Source organism: Myiozetetes cayanensis, unplaced genomic scaffold, assembly GCF_022539395.1.
Source record: "Myiozetetes cayanensis isolate MyiCay16 unplaced genomic scaffold, myiCay2020 scf1, whole genome shotgun sequence".
NCBI classification, from domain to species: Eukaryota; Metazoa; Chordata; class Aves; order Passeriformes; family Tyrannidae; genus Myiozetetes; species Myiozetetes cayanensis.
The window spans coordinates 20,780,163-20,798,690 of record NW_026086604.1 but is presented as its reverse complement, the minus strand read 5'-3'; the positions used below and the strand labels follow the sequence as shown (position 1 = coordinate 20,798,690).

The 18,528-nt window shown below is 42.3% G+C and overlaps 1 protein-coding gene across 1 annotated transcript in view; it reads right to left on the bottom strand.

The window, feature by feature from the left end:
* NIPAL2 (NIPA like domain containing 2) overlaps nucleotides 1-6,299 on the bottom strand; it is a 46,954-nt gene extending 40,655 nt beyond the window's left edge. The window contains exon 1 of the mRNA XM_050315224.1: nucleotides 6,195-6,299. Within this exon, the coding sequence (XP_050171181.1) occupies nucleotides 6,195-6,299 (105 nt within the window). The remainder of the gene's footprint in view (nucleotides 1-6,194) is intronic.
* Between the last annotated feature and the right edge of the window lie 12,229 nt (nucleotides 6,300-18,528).

The window sequence follows — 18,528 nt, the reverse complement described above, 5'->3', positions numbered from 1 at the left end:
CCGACTCAGTGCTGACTAAGAGAAGAAGAGAACTCACCCTGCTCTGCTGGCTCCATATTAAATCTGATTCTGTTGCACTGGATCACTGGGCTGTAGAGCAGTGCTTATGTTTTAAGCTCTCTAGTCAGTGGCTAAGCTGGATACCAGATATAGCCTGCACTATGCTCCAATCTTTCTGTAAAATAACATTTTGAAGCAGTCCAAAGCAAAACTAAATTCTGTACCAGGTAGGAGACATGTAACTAGCGACTCAAGCTTCTCTGCATTTGTCTTCTGCACTCCACTTTCTGACAAATTACAAGTACTGTAATGTTCCTTATTGCCTAGAAATTTCCTAATTAACATTTTCAAACCTATTAAAACAGATTAGCGTAATTACAAAGCTCCTGTTTAACTCGGTGTAACCTCAATCATCAATAAAAATTAAGGAAAAAAAGAAAAAATCGAATACACAGGTTCTTTAAGATTCTCAGGAAAAAAAATGAAAATTCATTGTACCATAGCAACTACTGGGAAGGGAAGGATTGAAAATAGCTTGAGATTAGGGGAAAATAGCCCAGTGAGAATCAGGTAACAGACACTCGTACAAGCTATAGCTGATGCTCAGCATGGCCACAGCCCTGTGAGAGCATTTGTTTCCAATTCCTGGATGAGGTATCCAGGAGGAGCCACCAAGACTGTTTCAAAATTAACTTTGAGTCATTAGCCTAAATAAAGGGGCTTTCTTCACCAGCTTGTGTTGTCTGTCAGGCTAGGAAACAATCATGTAGGCAGGTCTGCCAGCAATGCTGAAGAGATGAGTGTCCAGAATAGATGGGGTATGAGCTTTCCTACCAACAGCATTTGCTTTGAGTCTGTGTGCCCCAAGCTCAAAATGTGGAGCTGAGTTGGTCTGCTGTTTCTGCTGCCCTGCACCATGCTGGCCTTAGTAGGGAAACTGCCACAGGCACAGGACTCCTTCCAGGCTTTGTAGGGTTAACATAAGCAGGGTGGTAGAGGCCTGCCAATAACACATACTAGGAAATTCTGTTCTGGGACCCAGAGAATCGCCTGGTGGAAAGCAGATAAGCAGGTCACTCCTCAGGCTGGCTTATAAAGCTGCATACTGCCTCCAGTTTTTGGGCTACTTTCCCACCTAGGGCATCTGTTTGAGAGCTGGTGCCCCATGTCCAACCTCCTCTATATTCAGAGGTATAAACAAATCCATGGTTTACCCCACTCTGCTTGCAGTGGTTGATGGAAAAACCCCTACATTTCCCTAAGGAATCTGAGAGCTGAGATGATACGGACATGCTTATAGTACTCTGCAAGGGGACAGGCAAGGGATAACACTCTCCTGTACTATATCCCTTACCTTTGAGTAATGACTAAGTTTCCATTTAGCAGCTCATCTTCCCTTAACCAGGGGGCTGCAGTTTATCTAAGCTGTGTGTTCATTTCAGACTGGATGTGATCTTTACATCTGCAGGAACAGCTGATTTTCAGCAAGGCAGAATGGATGTATGAGGTTGTAAAAAAGATATGGGTGATCCTTTCTAATGAGTGTTCTATTTTGCCTTCTCATGTCAGCTTCTTCTAATCAGAATATAACCCCCCAGCAGATCAGCTCTATAGCTCTGGCAGAGCCTGAAATCTTTGGTGCAAGCTGGCCCAGTTGACAGTCCTGCATTTATGACCCAAAGCCACAAATTCATTTCTAGCAGAAACTAATTAAATGGGGACTAACCATGGAAAGCCGCTGGATTCTCAACAGCAGAACAACACCAGAAGATCATGCAATGCTTTTTCATGCCTTGCACTGCATTGGGCAGAAACTGGAACACAGGAGATTCTATTTGAACATGAGGAAAAACTTCTTTACTGTGAGGGTAACAGAACACTGGAACAGCTGCCCAGAGAGGCTGTGGAGTCACCGTCTCTGAAGACATTCAGAAGTCATCTGGACACAATCCCGAGTAATGTGCTCTAGGGGAGTTGAGTTGGGAAGTTGAATGACATGACCTCCAGTGGTCCCTTCCAACCTTACCCATTCAGTGATTCTGTGCTTCATTATATAAGCTTTGAGTTTTGAATTCCCCTATGAGAGATTCAAAAAAGTTGTTTCTGAAAGGCTGAAAAAAGTCATCTTCTGAAGTTTTGATTTACAAGGACTGAAAATAACATTTATAAGAAACAGTATGCATTTTCTCCCATACACATTCCCCAACAAAATAAAGGAAACTGAAACTGTATGAACTCTGAAATCTGACAGGTAAAGGACAACACAATGAAATGGAGTCAGTGTTTTGATACCCTTGTTTGCTTTCAGTGAACAGGTTTAGAATAAGAAACTGGGGGTTGATGTTGAACAGGAAAACTTTTCACCACAGTCTTCACAGATGAGCACAGCAGCAGAAAGCTGAGAGAGGACATGTTTGTCTATACTTTCCCCATGCTTGGGGACTGGTTTAATGATTAATCTGAAACCGCTAACATCTGCAGTGCATCAGGGAGAAGACTGGAGTATGAGGTACGCTATTGAGATTGATAAAATAGCATTAAAAACCCCTACAAAACATTTGAATTGGAAAGGAAACCAGGAGGGTTTGCCTTCACCTTTAATAGCCTTTCTCTTCCTTCTTGCATGGGATAGATGTCCTGATTGAAACCCATGTGTGCTGTGGCCATGCTGCCCTTTTGACTCCCACCCACACTTCCCATGGACACCTTGATTTGCTCTAGGGCTTCTCCTAATAGAAAACCATGGTTGGAAATGTCATTGTTAAAGTGTTAAAAATATTCTGATGAACATTTGTAGGGATGTGCCATGACAACATTTTCTCCGGCTGAAGAGAACCTCACTGTGTCTGGAGTGCTTCCTCAGCCAAGGCAAATGGAGAGATAATCCTCCTCTCCTGCATCGGTGTCTCACAGCCCAGGTGAAGGAGCTCCCATGGCATCAAAAGTACCAGCAGGGACTGTGCTGCCACTGAAAGACAACAGGATCAAATCATGCTCTCACCGTGCTGAGGCTCAGGTGCACTAGACATCAAGCCCCTGGTAAAGAGGGCTGAGTGGAAGCACTGTAGACTTTCTTCTTGAACAGAATGAGCTAAAAACCTTAAAAAACCATAAAAACCTCTGTGTGGCACTTCACACAAAATCTAGATTTCATGTATATGACAGAAGGCAGCATAGAAATACCTCTGCAAGACTGTGCTTAATCCGTGGGATTTCTCATCACACCTGCTAGCAGCTACCACTGCCCACTGGTGAGACCACACAAAGGATCAGGTTTCCTGACAGCACATACTCACCACCTGCATGTATGGCCCGTGACAGGCTGTGATATATTGTCATGGGACAAGAGGCCACAAATCCATCTGAAGGAACTGTCAACATTTGCAACCTCTAAATACAGAGTGGAAATGATTTATTACTACAACCCACAAAATAAAACAATCTTTTGAGGTGACTGTCTGGGCAGCCAGTAATAACTCTGAGTTTATTAAGACCTAGTTAAAGGAGAAAAAAGAAGCAGAAGTGAAATATCTTTCTATCTCCAGCTCAGCTTCTGCACTTGAACAACTACACAGTGTCTACACACCACACACATATGAAATGCTGAGTTACAGAAGAAGTATTATGGGGCTCTGAGCAATCTGATCTAGTGGAAGTTGTCCCTGCCCATGCTAGGAGGCTTGGAACTACATGACCTATAAGGTCCCTTCCAACTCAAAGAATTCTGTGAGTCTGTTATATCCAAGCTCTCAATGACTATTCTCACCCAGCCATTTTCTCCTTCTTTGATACAAAGGCAAACCAAGACCAATACTGTAGGTAATAATCTCAATTAATCTTGCAAATTGTTTTTGTCCATAAACAGCAATATTGGAAATAAATAAAAAACCTTTGAGAAGTCCTGAGGGAAATAATAAAATATTACACTGAGGCAATTACATACACTTTCTGTTAAGCAGACGAAGTCCACATGTTGTGGCCTCTTACACTCATTACTTCAGCAGACACAAAAAATATTACAGTAATATTAGTTTGTCAGGAAATACTTCAGGTAACAAAGTATATATTTCATCAGATTTTACTGCACCATTAAACACATTCATATCCCATAACATACAATGCATACACAGGGAGAGTGTGGGCTGTGGGAGCATGGGCTCCTGCATTGCTGATTTCAGAGATGTGGTTCCTCAAGCACCATCAAAGGGAGTAATATTCACGCTGATACCAAGGAGAAATCCTACCTCCACTTTTTTTTCCCCACGACCATGTGTTCCCACTTCTACCCTTATGCCAACAGTTGGCACAAAGTAGCCTGATCAGAGACCTGGCAGGAGAATAACCACAATTAAAAAAAGACAAAGAAATGTAATGCCAGCACAAAGGGGCGTTATACTACACAGCCACGTGCACAAAGGCATTTCAACTTTTTCCAGGGAGCTGCTTATTTACAGCCATCAGTTAAGGGTTACTCTAGTGCCATGGATTTTCCTAATTAATGTATTAGATCTGCTGATCCCATATGGATGTTTCTGATACTCACATGGCAGTAGGCAACTGAGACTGACAGCCATGCCAAGACCCTCAGGTCTAGGAGATCTTGAAAGGGGATCTCACTCTTTCACCTCCTGATTTTTCATGGGGTTGAAGGGGCTAAAAAGTACTCCCACAAAAGCGACTCACCTCAGCTTTCCTAGAATGTTTCCAGGCAGATGAGAGCCAGTGCAGTTATGGCCTCTTGTAGAGGCAAAAAACAAAGAGCTCCTCTTCAAACCAAACCAAGAGGACCAAATCACAGTGGGGTTGGATCAAGGGTTGGACTTGATGACCTCGAAGGTCTCTTCCAACCCATTTAATTCTATGATTCTATGTTTCTATGAAATGGCCTCAAGAAAAGGAGAAGGGAAAGAGCACTGCATGAAGACCTGAAACTGGGTTGATCCACTAAATCACAGCAAGGATAACTGTGAAAGGAAGGAGGAAATGGTTTCTGAAGCTTCCAAAAGTGTAAAATGTGAAAATGGGGGTGTTGGGAAAATTAAGGTTTGCATCAACACAGGACCCATAGTTACCCATCACCTGCTCCAAAGCTACAAACCAAGTAAATAAAAGACTAAAAATCAGTCTTGCCCACAAACACCCAAACAGCTCTAAAAAATGATTAAGGTCTTCCCAAAAACATGCTTAAAACCCAGCAATCCTTGTGCAACAGTCCCAAGGAGTACAGGAACAGGGCTGGGAAGTTTTCCGAGCAAACAAATAACCCCACCTTGATATGCAGGTGGATATCCCCATGCCAAGGGAGTTCCCTGTTGTTGCCTTCCTCTGGCAGCTCTGCAGAGGTCACAGCCTTGGGACCCTAACTCACTAACCCACAGTAAAACTGTTGGCTCCACACTCTTGTCTTCAAATAAGAAGTCCCAGCTCTGGTTCTAGGAAGCACTGCCACCAGCCATCAGCCAGGAGTCCTGTTGCATCAGCTACCTGAGCACGAGAATTCACAGATTTTCTTCCCTCTGAGAACATGGGGCTGAAAAATGCCTCCTGCTCTATGGATATCCACCCAGTAGCAAATGCAGAACCCAGAGGGGAAAGTTTCTGGGACCTTCCTCAGGCTATCACCTGCGACTGGGCTGATCATAGAGGAAGTAGAGCAGCTAATTCCAAGTCATTTTATGCACAATTTATACCAATACTTTGCACTGTAAGAAAGTTTTTTGCCTCTCAAGCTGAGAAAAACAAGAATGTTGAGTATCCTCCCATGTCTTCTAGTTTGTGAAGCAAAAAGCAGGGAAAAGGTAAAGGGTTTAATCAACCTCCAATTCATTTTTATTGCTAGCAGATGCTCCAGCTTGCTAGTTTTCAGGGGCCACTTCAGTCTCTCTTGTGCAGTTGCCTAAATGCATTGTCAGCACTGACAGTGACAGATACACCAATGACAAAAACCAGTTATGCTCCAGTGCAGAACAGCAGAGCTCTCTGCCTGGTTCCTACTCAGAAAGGACTGCTTGGAGGGGGAAGCCAGAGCGGTGCAGGCTGAACAACAGGGTGAAGAGGGAGCAGAGCCAGCAGCACACAACTGCTGAAAGGGGGCAGTTCACGGGACGCTGGGGAGAAGGTGAAATTATTGTCTTGCTCTCCTCAAGCCCAGCTGTTCCTGGGCCCCAGCACCGTCCTACACGGTGGGCACTTACCTTGTGTGTGCTGTACCAGGGGCCAGAGAGGGGCCCATTCACGGTTCCTGGTCCCCCAGAGGATGCATTCCAAGATGCCCTCTCTGAAACTGGGATGATGCCCATATCCCTGTCCTCAGGCCCCAGCCACTGCCCATGCCATGCACTGGCACATCAGTGGGGATGGGTGGCTGTGAGGAAAGCCAAACAGGACCTGGACGTGGCACTCACTTCCTGGTGTGGGAAAGGCTGCTGGCAGGGGTCACTCTGCACGAAGCTGTAGAGGCTGCGATTGCCGGTGCAGCCGAGTCTGCAGCCGAGGGCTGCGGCTGCAGGTGTACACCAGGAGACCCTCAGCTGGGGAGCAGTTGTAGCACAGGAGAGAAAGGGGAGCTTGACAAAAACTTTTGCTGCTCCTTCCCAGGGCATTCAGGTGCCTTTTTTTCTCTCTGACTTCCCCGATGCCCCACCCTGCTCTGAAAAGGCAGCCTGGGAATTTAACTCCTTCAAATCAATGCCTAAATCTAATGGTCAGTTATTAACTCGTCACTGCTAGATTGCCAGATTTAGAAGTTGTTGTTCTCAAAGGGATATAGTCATTTGCATAGTTCTGACTTCTGTCCTGTATTGTTCTTTTGTAAGTATTTCCTGAATAGTTTATTTGCAGATATTTCAGGCAGTGGGTTTTTCCCCCAGCCTGTGGCTTTACCCATTCATTCTCTATTGTTGATTTTATCGCTTAAGTTCTCCTGGGGAAAACAAAAGCTGAACAGTATCATTAATGGCAAAGTAGAGCTAGCAAGGTAGGAGCTTGGCAGAATTACATGGGAGACAGAAATAAACTTCTAGAGAAGCACAGAAAGGAATATTAAGACACTGCATCTTCAGGCTCTGGACAATACAACTGCTTGAAATCCAGAGAGTTCATACCGTACCTTGGAAGAACTAACTTATTCATCCCGTTGGTTAGCTGGGCTTGACAATGTCCAAAGTCATGGCAATTACTGTAGCAGACAAGGGTCAACAAGAAGTTATTCTGCCCCCTGCTACAACAGAGTTTTCTCCTACTCTTAAGAAGCATGGCCATTGATTGCGTAGTTCTAATGGGTCTGGTGATGCTACCATCAGCAATATGCATCAAGAGAAGAGAGAACAACTCAGCATGCAGGATATCAGCCTGGGAACTGGGCTTCCAGCAGGCAAGGAGATATGATCCCTAATAGAAATGCAGCAAAGCAGACTGCAGAGAGAGAAATGACGATACAGCGCCTCAGTATGATTAATTTGTTCAAAAAATGGAAGGAACATACAATTACAGGAAAGAAACTGTAGTTAAATTAACACTCTCCGAATTGACTGAATAATGTCTGAGCCTCAAGGATGTTATTTGAATCCAGACAGGAGGTGATATAGAAAAGGCAGAAAAGGCAAAGTAGTGCTTCAGTTAGGGGATGATACAACACCCCAAAACACAAAACCTTGCCTTTTAACAATAAATGTTTTGTTCATGTGTGTGGCCTAACTTGAAATACCAGTTTCTGTGATTACAGCTCCAGTGAGTCCTCTGTAAATACTGGAATTAGCTGCAGCCATGTATACCTAGGTACACTGGAAAAAAACAGCTTCAATATTTCACGGCTATGTAAATTGCTGCGGACTATTTTTAAAGTGTTGTGTAATTATTCTCTGCAGTCCAAGTTTACATTGAAGAAACAAATTTGAGGCAATCTGGGTTATGGTTGCAAAATAAACCTTTAAAGTGGAACTGGAGTGTAAACTGCTGCAATGATATTTGCCCCGTCTAGAGAGAGTTGAGACAAAAGCTCAGAGGGGAGTGTGAATGGACCCATTCTTCTAACTCCAGCTCTAAACTGGAAGTCTGCTGACAATTTAAGTGTCAACATCAGCTACTTCAAGGCGGATCATTTTAGCAGAAACACCAGGCTGATGTTCTTATTTGTCATCCTCAATTTGCACTTCTTGGATAGCAGATCCTGGGGCTAAGAAGAAAAGCAGCAAGGACTGTCAAAGGTTGCTGGGCTGAGGAAAGTTCTCCTGTTCCCCACCCTTCTTCACCCAGTCACTCCTGTCCCAGCTCAAAATGGGGAGCAAAGAGCCTGATGGGGAAATTGTCTTTGGTAGCCAAATGCTGCAGCGGTCTCCACCAGCCTGCCAGTGACCTTTATGGCATGGTTCTCTGTTGCCAAAAAAGCACAAACTGGTAGGAGATTGAAAAGGAGTGTAAGGGGAGTGGGAGGAGAGGAGCAGCCCAAAATATCTCTTGAGGACAGTTGCTGTTGTTTTGCTTCATTCTTGTTGGTTCACTGCCTAAAATACAAATGTGACTGTGGTTTTCTCTTGCATAAGAAAGCTATCAGAACAGGTTTTCAGCAATGTTGTCTATATGAAGCCCTTGTTCATTTGCATTTGAGGTTGATCTAGCAGTGACACATCATTCCACATTTGGGTCCAGACATACCCACTCTGTCTAAACATGCCAGGGGTCCTTATGGCATCCTTTATTTATTAAGTATCTCTGATTGTCTTGCTTATATATCTGCCCTGAATTATTCAGATTAATTTAACTGTCCTTTACATTGTAAGCCAGCTCTGTTAAGAAAGTAAAGAATATTATAGAAACTATTTCTGCTCAGTTACTACCCTCCATTAGAAAAAACAAATACATGCAAAAGTCTCCATATTTGTGCATTTCTGTTTGCAGGCTGAAAGTGATGCTGGGGTGTTTGACATAAACTTATTAAGTCCTTGGGACTGATGCTTGAAATATCCTGCAGAAATGTCCCATAAAGTGGAAGCAGAAGACAGGATCTGCAGGATGTTTTAGCTGAGAACCTTACTTCCAGTTTTCAGTGGCACATAGTTGTGCAGGAAGTTTCTGGTTAAAGTCTAGTTCTGTTTGAGGGTCCTTCAAATCAAGGTTATCCTATGCCAGCTGGGCTGATAGAACGGACTACAGCCACTTTAAAAACATGGAAATACAAGGTGTTTTCAGTGGGCACTGCAATACATTAGCAAACCAACACAGCAGAGATCTGGCACCTGGGTCAGAGTCACATCACCAGGGACATGTGCAGAAAGCACCACGTGCTATTTCCTATGTGCGTATTTTCAGTTGTTGTCCTTGTTGTACTGTGGGGAGATTGGGGTAGCTCAAAAAATACCTCAGTGAAAGTATCTACAGAATGGTGACGTGACTTGCTGTTGCTGGATCTGTCTCTTTTTACACCTAAGCAAAGGCAACAGGAGTGCAGGTTTGTGTCCGGCTGTGGTGGCTGACCCACCCTGTCAGTATCAAGACAGGACTGTTGCTTCCTCTGAATAGCAGCTCACTCCCTTTGAGTAGCACACAGCAGGACAGAACATCTGTGTATATGGAGTAGATGCTGCTTGAGTTGGTTTCCTGGAAAATCTCAAGGTTGGTTAAACTGAGTAATCTGCAAAGTGGCAATCTTTGACTCCTCTCATTCTATTGCCAGTGATTTTTAGGTAGAAGAGAAGGGGCTACACAGCCTGGGAAATTACATCCATCCATCAAGTTCTTAACAACTTGGGTTACTTCTCAGCCATGGAGATGCAACAGACTATTTTGAGCGTTAATTGCATGGATTCCCTTACTTGGATACTGTATTCCTATATGATATTATTTGGCCAAGCAACAGTTGCTGTTAACAGTAGATAATATTCGCTAGTTTGATCACAAGGATTTGGAGATTGAGATTGCAATGGATGCTTTGTCAGCCTCAGGTTCAGATGATTTGTAACAGTGCCAGATCCATGTGTCTCCCTGAACTCTGGCTTGTATGACATTGGGACCACATAAACCAACAGAGTCATTATGCAGTGTCCTACCTCTAGTTGCTTTATCCTCCTGAAGTCATCCACAGGGAGCTTGACTTGGCACCAGGATCCCTTCATTTCAGATACTCAGTGAACTTGCTTGTCCAAAGAGGAAACATGGGCTTTTCATGTTTGCTTGCCCATGTCCCATCACTTCTCTGAGCTTAGACTTTGTCACTGTGGATGAACCACACTCTTCAGCTGAGCAGAGTCCACATCCTTGACTACTGGGCTCTGGTCAGTTTCTGAGACTTCCTTAGCCAGAAGATGAAAGAGGTAATGGTTTCCTCCTCTGCCTTATAGGAAAACAGCCCTTCGTCCAGGGTACTTAGGTGTTCCACTGTGAGGATAGAGCCCAGCTGATGGGAAGTTCAGTGTTGGAAGGGATGGTCCCAGCTGGGTGGTACAGGAGAGAGCTGAAGACCTTGCTTTACCTGCTGTTCAGAGGACAGGGCTGGTAGTGCCAGTAGATTAGAGCCAAAAGTGCTAAGCTTGAGCAGAATGATCAGACATGTTCCTGAGTTAAATGTCTACAAGCAGACTTGTGCTGGGTCAGTTGCTGTGTGTAAGGTTGTACCTGAAGGACTGAACCCATGAACCAGGGAATCTGCCTGGGGTGGGTCACAGGCAGGGAATACTGTGTACTGGATAGCAAAGGACAACTTGTGGAAGATGTGTCTTGATTTTTACAAGCAGCTTTCATCTCCCTTCCCCCAGCAGCTTTACAAGACCATGGTGCAAGTATGTACTATTTCATATGCTAGCAATTACAGTCCTTACTGGAAGTTGCTTTCCATCTTGAAGTCTACAAATGTACAAAAAACAGGAGCCCTGGAATCAAGACATACATTACAGACCTTGGAGAAGGCTTTTGTCCTTTCTTTCTGGATGGTGGATCAGTGAGAGATTTGTAGACTTTGGATATTTTCATTTTTGACTTTTAGACCTAACCAATTTAGGCTTAATCCTGATCCTTTAAAATCAATGTCAAAGTTCCCACTGACTTCAAAAGAGGCAGCCTGAGCTTTCAAATACTTTAAAGAATAATTTAAAGCAAACAAACCCAAGATGGATGAGAACTGCATTTTCTCTCTCTATTAGGCATGCAACTTATTTTCTCCAAATGTAAACGTTACCTGGAGAGCTAAGCAGTGATGTGGTTTTTATTATTTCTTTAGGAGGCTACAGTACCCAAAGTATATTCCATACATTCTTCCTCATTTCAGAGCCAAACACAGCTATGTAAAGTGAGCGGCTTGTTTACAGTAGGCTCTTACAGCTTGCTATCAAATTAGTGGTAAATCAGGACTATAGTAAACAGAGGTCAAAGATCAAACCCACAATTTCACATAAAATTCCAGACCATGTACACAAAATTTAAAATGCAAAATCTTCAAATCACAAGACCATCAACTGCTCTTAAAACTAATCAAAAGCAGGATAAGGACTGGAGGAAATGAAAGCTAAACATGATTTTAATCCGAATTTTAATGGAACAGCTACATCATGGGTATCTTTTAACCATGACAGCTGATTCCATACTACTTATTGCTTACCATGAAACAAGGTTTTCATACATCTCACTGGCTATTCATGCATGCTATTTTGCTTCTTTTTCTCCAATTTGAAATAAAGATAAAATAAATTACAGGAGAAGGGTTACTACCTAAGATTTTACAATGGCTCTGTTGCTGCTAAAACCCATGGTAGTTTTACATCATTCCTATTCAGTTCATTAGTTCTCTGCATTCAGAAGAGGGAATGATAAGATGTCACTTGCTCTGTTTTGTGCTTGAACCACTGTGCTTTAACACAGTCATGTCTCTTGGCTGATGGTCCCTTTCTTGTCGGGAGGCCAGTGCCCATGTACGTGTCTCAAAAGAGTTCCAGGATCATGCCAGTCCCATACACGTGTTAGACTAATCCCCAGTCTGAAATGGTCTTTTCTACACCCAACTAAGGGAAAGTAAGAATGCCAACTCCTTAAAACCGAAACATGTTTGTTTAATGAAGATTTGGTTGCTGAGTGCCACCAGATGTCAGCATACACTATATGATTAAAAGCAAGTGTCTAAGACCTCTGAGAAGTGAACAGTAAAAAAAAATGCATTCTATCTCATGGAAATGATGGACCATGTCAGCATTGCCAGGGGAAAAATAATGACAGGAATTAGCTGGAAGAAATTGCTGTGAGGTTCTGCTCAAATATCTGCCTAATTCTTCCATCCTTTGGGCATGCCCATCTGCCTTCCCTTCACCCCTTCTCCTCATCCATAGGTCTGTGAGTGGCCTGTATCGGCCCTGTCCCCAACCTCCACCTCCCTGAGGCTTCCTAGCGTGGATCCAAAGACCTGCATCTTTCTCAAATCCAGGGCAAGGGGCAGAGGGGAACTTGAGGATCAAGACACCTGTTATTCTTATATGTAGTTACAGAAGATACACCTCAATCCCAAAATACTGTAGGAGTATCTGCCATGGCTATGAACAAACATGAGAACTCACCAAGCAGATGGGCGCAGAGAGTGGTTTGTGATGACTTAGGGAAAAAATATGAGTAGCAGGAAATTATGATGTAATTTTTTTATTCCCTGATGTACTCTTTCCCACTCTGGCAAACACCAAGGCCAAAGTTGTCCTTTGGATGACCCAGTTTAATACCTGCTCAAATGAGGTTTTCTACTATAATCTATCTGAGGGTTGTATTTCCTTCTACTGAAATCATGACACAGCTCTTCAGAATAAGGACCAACCTTTGAGAACCAGCAGCAAGGCTTCTTCCCTACCTCTCATTACCTGTCTTATGGCAGGACATGTAATACAACCAAACATGCCAATCCACATCCTGAGGGCTTGGTGATTTAAATTCTGTTCACATGTACACACACTGTACATTTTCCTCTTCCTCCAGTCACATGCACCTTTTAAAACAGCTAAAGCAACAAGATCCCTTCAAAACTGTTTTTCTTAATGAACATCTACAGAATTGAAACCATTATTCTGCTGCTGTAAGTTTTGACCTAAATCTGCCATTGTCCACACACATCCTGGGAAGGCACAGAACATTAATCTGTCAGAAAGCACAAGTGCAAATAAGGTCACTACCACAGGACAACCAAGCAAGGTGGCAGTTCTTTGGAGCTGTGAATCAAAAAGCCATACAACTGAGTTTTCCAGTGCATGTCCTGGTTTTTCTCTCTTGGAGTTTTAATTTAGTTTTCAAGATTTTCATGTGTTTGGCTGACTTTCTGGGTGTACCACAGCTTTGGTTGAAGGTCCAGTGCAATAGCTCCAAGTGCACTGGCAGCCCTCCAGACTTCACAGCCCTGACTACTGTGTTGCAGCAGGTAATTCTGCTGGAGGCACGTGCTGCTGTCACCACGCACCAACACAGCAGATGCGATGCTTTGAGGTAACTTCAGAGGTTGCACTTTCACAGAGAAGACACAAAAAGCACACTGCTTCTGGACACTATCAATGCCATTACCTGCATGTTATCCAGCTGCTTTGCTCCTGCTCAGCCAGTCTGGTACACCTCTGAAGCATCAGATGTCCATACGAGAGGCATGTGTACGCAGAAGATCTGTGCAAGCTCACTGCACGTGTGTGTGTGCAGTAACATTGCTGAAACTCAAGCAATCCAAGAGCAAAAAAATCCATCAGGTCTTTCAGTTTCATCCATGGCGTGAGGTAGATCAGTCTGAGGATGGTTCTGTTTAAATCAATTGAGTCTCAAAAGGAGGGCATGTCCTGCCTATGTCTCATGTTAGTGACCTGGCAGAAGGGTAGGGGACAAGTAGTCAAGAGATTGTTTATGGAGTGCCCAAGTGCCTATTTAACCTGGCTCTGTCTGTGCTTTAGGAAATCTCCCCTCCTTTGAAGGGGATAAGGCAGGCACCTTGTTTCAAACCAGTGGAATATCCTTAAACAGGATTAGGGTGCCTATGTGCCTTTGAAGATCTGACCTGTGCCTCAGAAACCTTATTCCACTGAATAGCCCACTGACTTCAGAGGAAGGAAACTGCATATTATAAAATCTGTATTCCAAAACCACAGTGAAACCAGCCCTGGAGCCAGATACTTTATGTATTACAGCCTTGACAACACTTACATATGGTGTCAGTGAACTGAAACAGAGTATGATAAGATTTGATCTGGATTGAATCTGTTTTTTAAAAAATGGTGATTTAAAAATAAAAATTATGGTATTTTGGTAAATCCATAAAATCCCTGCAATATTAAACATAAAAACTAAAATAACCTGAGGCAACCTCCAGGATAACTGGACTGAGAACACACTGCTTTCTTCCCTCCAAGAAATAAATTGTTAACATGAATATCACATATGTCTGTGTGTGTGTGTGCTGGGAGCAGGGGATGAGTTCAAATATGTTTAATAACCAGTCAATTGATATCGCAAAGCTTGTATATACACCCTATTCCTTGTTAAAATATTTGGAGAATTGGAAACAAGCTTTCTTCACATTACAAAGGACAAAATCTTTTTATACCTTTGCGTTTTAAATTAAGATTCAATAGTTTTACTTCCTTAGAAGTTCTGTTTTCATAAATGTACCATTTTGCCTTCTAAGAACAGATAAGATATTCTGATTATAAAGTAGCTTTTATGAGTGCCAAAGATCAAAGTCCCATGTTTTTTTGCTTTAACTACAACAACACTCACTGTAGTGTTTTGGAAATGCTGCTTTCATCCTTGTAAAGCCATTCAAGCAAGCAAAGGCCATACAGATCTTCAGAGATGGGGATAAAATTTTGGAATTATTTGGGCAGCACAACAGCAAATAATAATAAATCAAGAACATGGTGATAGAATTCTTTCACAGAGAACATCTTCAATGAGGTGTATTGACACAGATGTTTCCTGAAAGAGCAAGTAGAGATCCCTGAAGCGTTTGCTGCAGAAGTGCAGATGTTTGCTTTGGTGAGGAATACTATCACCGTGCAAGTAAACAGGATTTTGCAGGGCTATCTCTTGGGGGAGGTGTTACATTTTCTTCAGGCAAATGATGGATTGTAAGTACTTAATTGAAGAGGAAGCTGACTTCATTAATGGAAAAAAAATACATATTTTGCCTGTGATTTGGGTTTTTTTAGACATAGATTTGTTAGAATATGTATTCAAGTTCTTAAAAATAATACATATAGAAAATACCTTCATCAGGGATGCTTCATGAGTTTTAACTTCCTTTGAGGTAAGTATTTATTTTGTTGGCACAAATTTGGTTCCCTATTTAGAGGCTGCAGAACATTTCTTCCTATATTTATTATGATTTTTACCATATCATAAGAATTTTAAGATTAATAGAATTTTTTAGTTCAGACTGCATGACAACGTCCCTTTTTCAACATAGGCACGAAGAACTGATCTTTCTTTTGAAAATACCTTTTTTAATATTAGAAAGCCATTTGCGAAACAGAGTTTACAGACTGTTTATGATAGTTTTGAACATGATGGAAAGAAAAAAAAGAACAGTATAAATTGAAATCAAGCTATACCAGACAAGGAAACATATTATATAAGGAAAAGATTTACAGGATTTCAATCAAGAGTGGCTTATGTGTGTAACACATGGAGAGGTTTCGGTTTAGTTGCTGCGGATCCTCCAGTTCCTCATCCAGTCTCTGCACATGTGGAATAAATGGATTCCACCCAAATCTTGAGCCTGCAAGGTTTTTCTTTGCTCTGTAATATACTCTGCTAAGTGGAATAGGTTTTGGGTATTTCTCCTGAAGGCTGGTGATCAAATCCCAGATGCATGTGTGGGTGGGGAGAGACCATTTTCAGTCCATACCAGAACAGGCTTTTTCAACTATTAGCAGAGTTTCATGCAGAAACCTACTCATCTCTTTATAAATCAAATGCGGCAATTCCTGTTATTTTAATAAGCACAGCTTGGAGTGTGCACAAATACCTTCACTTATTTCCATGGTTATATTGATCAGGTTTGTATCCACTAGTTAGCTAGCTCAGGACATGTGTAACAGAAACATATGACAGAAACCGTGGAGATTGGCTTTATAAATAGCTCAAATCCGCACAGAAACTGTAAGCTGGGGGGAATTTAGGTCTTTGACATTTTGAGGAGGTTTTATTTTTTCCCTTTTTCCTAGAGGGTGATTTTAATTCTCTGACAGAAATTGTATTTTAGAATTTGAAGGGTATAAGTGGTTTTCCTTAACTTTAGATGCAAGCTGTGTTTGCCATCTCTGTAAAATCTTGTCTCCTCCCCTTGTCTTTTCTATTTTTATGTTATCCTTCATTATATATTCTCTATATATGTGTATATATATGTATCATATATATATATGTATGTGTGTATATATATATATATCTTTTTGTTGTGTACATCCTCCTTTTTCCTCTCTGTCTTGGGATATGGAAATGGCAGAGTAGGGATCAGGCCCTTAAGCCTGACTTCTGAAATGGCATTTGTTTAGCCTGTGCAACTCCTGAGACTGCTAATTTTAAAAATCCAAGTGTAGATGAAGACTACTAAAAAGAAGAACAAGAAAAAATTCTAATTGCTAGCTAACAGGCTTGCAGGGTTATCCTGGGAGATGGGAAATCTCAGTGGACAGGCAGGCACCACACCAGTGTCACAAGTTGTTCCCAGGCCAAATATGCACGTATGTCCTGGGTGGTAAGAGGGACAAGTGATTTGGAATACCCTGCCTTTCAGCTGGGATTGCTGCATGGCAGCTTCTGCTACGGCCTGCTGGGGCAGCTGCCTGGAGTGCTGCAGAGCCGCAGAGTGCAGGGGATGGGGATTGGGGCAGCAGGCTGCTGGGCTGGGCTCTGGGTTTGTAGTGCTGCACAGAGACTCAGGTTTAAGTAGTCTAAAATGACCTTGAGCTATTTTTGTCTTATGTATCTTACAAAATGTAAATTTCCTATCATTAGCAGTCACAGCATGGGTAACACTGCTTGTAAAATGGATTTTTTTTTTCTTTTTGCAGTGATGCTTTTTTGTTTATTTTTAAATTGAAATGTAATAAAAAGCAGAATTCAGTCTCAGGTTTCCAAATGAACACTTAAAAATTGTCCAGGAAAGAACATCTTCACACAGAAAAGACAAAAAATTATGAAGAAAAGCAAAGAAAAGCAAACATTAAGTTTGAAAAATGCCAAAGTAAAACAAATTTTCAAGGCATGCTAGCTTTTATAGGTCACCCATCAGCCTCAGGTATGGCTTGCAAATGTTCCCTGTGTCAGTGGTTTTAAATAGCATGTTCTAAGTATCAAGCTTTTGCAGTAAATTAGTTAAGTGCCAGTTGCTCAATTTTATGTTGTCTGAAATTGTGAATACAGATTTGTTTAACCCCCACATTTTCAAGAAAGAAGGAGGAATTTGAGGTCTATTATTGTAAAAGATTTGCATTCTGATAGCACCAACTAAGACTCCACTATACAAACTTGACAAAATGATAATTCATTCCCCTAATAATGATTTTCATATGGAGATCAAGAGCAAATTCTCTTTGCTCTGAGCAGTTTGAATCAATGCTCCAAGGCACTGAAAGCAGCTGCCTCAGAATCATGTTAGCTCTCTGCATGCACTCCCATTATAAGCAGTTTTTTGTTTAGGATTCCCCACGAGTAGCATACTGTCTTGTGATGCATGCTTATTTTCCAGCACATGCTGATGCTGCTGAACTGTCAGAGAGAAATTCCTTCCTTTTCAAATGTAGCATTGTCTTTGAAGTGGTTTGTTGTGAGCTGCTTCTCAGTAAAATTGTGTGTGATACACACCACAAGAGAATAGAAAGGGAGGTGATTTTAAATTAGTGGAGAAAGCTCCACATGGAATGGCTCAAGTATTGTAGCCCTACAAAACCTAAACGTGTACCCATAGTTTATGCTTCTGATTTATCCAGTGGAAAATAATCATAGACAAAAACTTTGAAGTTACTAGAGGTTTCATAGGCAAAGTTTTTAGAAGAGGGGGGGTTTTTCTTGTTTTGAGACTGTTAAGAAAAAGGCATGATCTATTTATCTGAAGGCTGTTAAAATCAAAACCAAAAGAAACAAAGAAACAAAAAGCTTATTGGCACTTTTAGCCAGCAAGCAGAGCATGCCTGCACCATGCCATTGGAATGATGGTGAGGGCTGGGGCTCAGTCGTGCCCTGGCTGCAGCGCCTGTGGTGTGCAGCTGAGTCACCCTCTGCCCGAGCAGCTCGGACAGGAGCAGGATCAGCCCGGTCTGAGGACGCTTGGCCTCCCAACAGCTGCCTCACAGGCCTTGTTTATAACGGGAAATTACGCTGGGGTGGTAGTCACCAGGAGTCTCGAGCAATATGTTCTAACATGATGTAATTTCCCAGTGAAAAACCATCCCACTGATGTCTCTTTCCAGTTTCAAGGCCAACACACAACATTCTTGTTGGGCTTAGTTGCTAGTGTTGCAGAAGTGTCCAAAGATGCCCGTTTGAGGAAGGTGCAAGCTCTTTTCTCGTGTGCTTCAAATCCAATGTAATGCA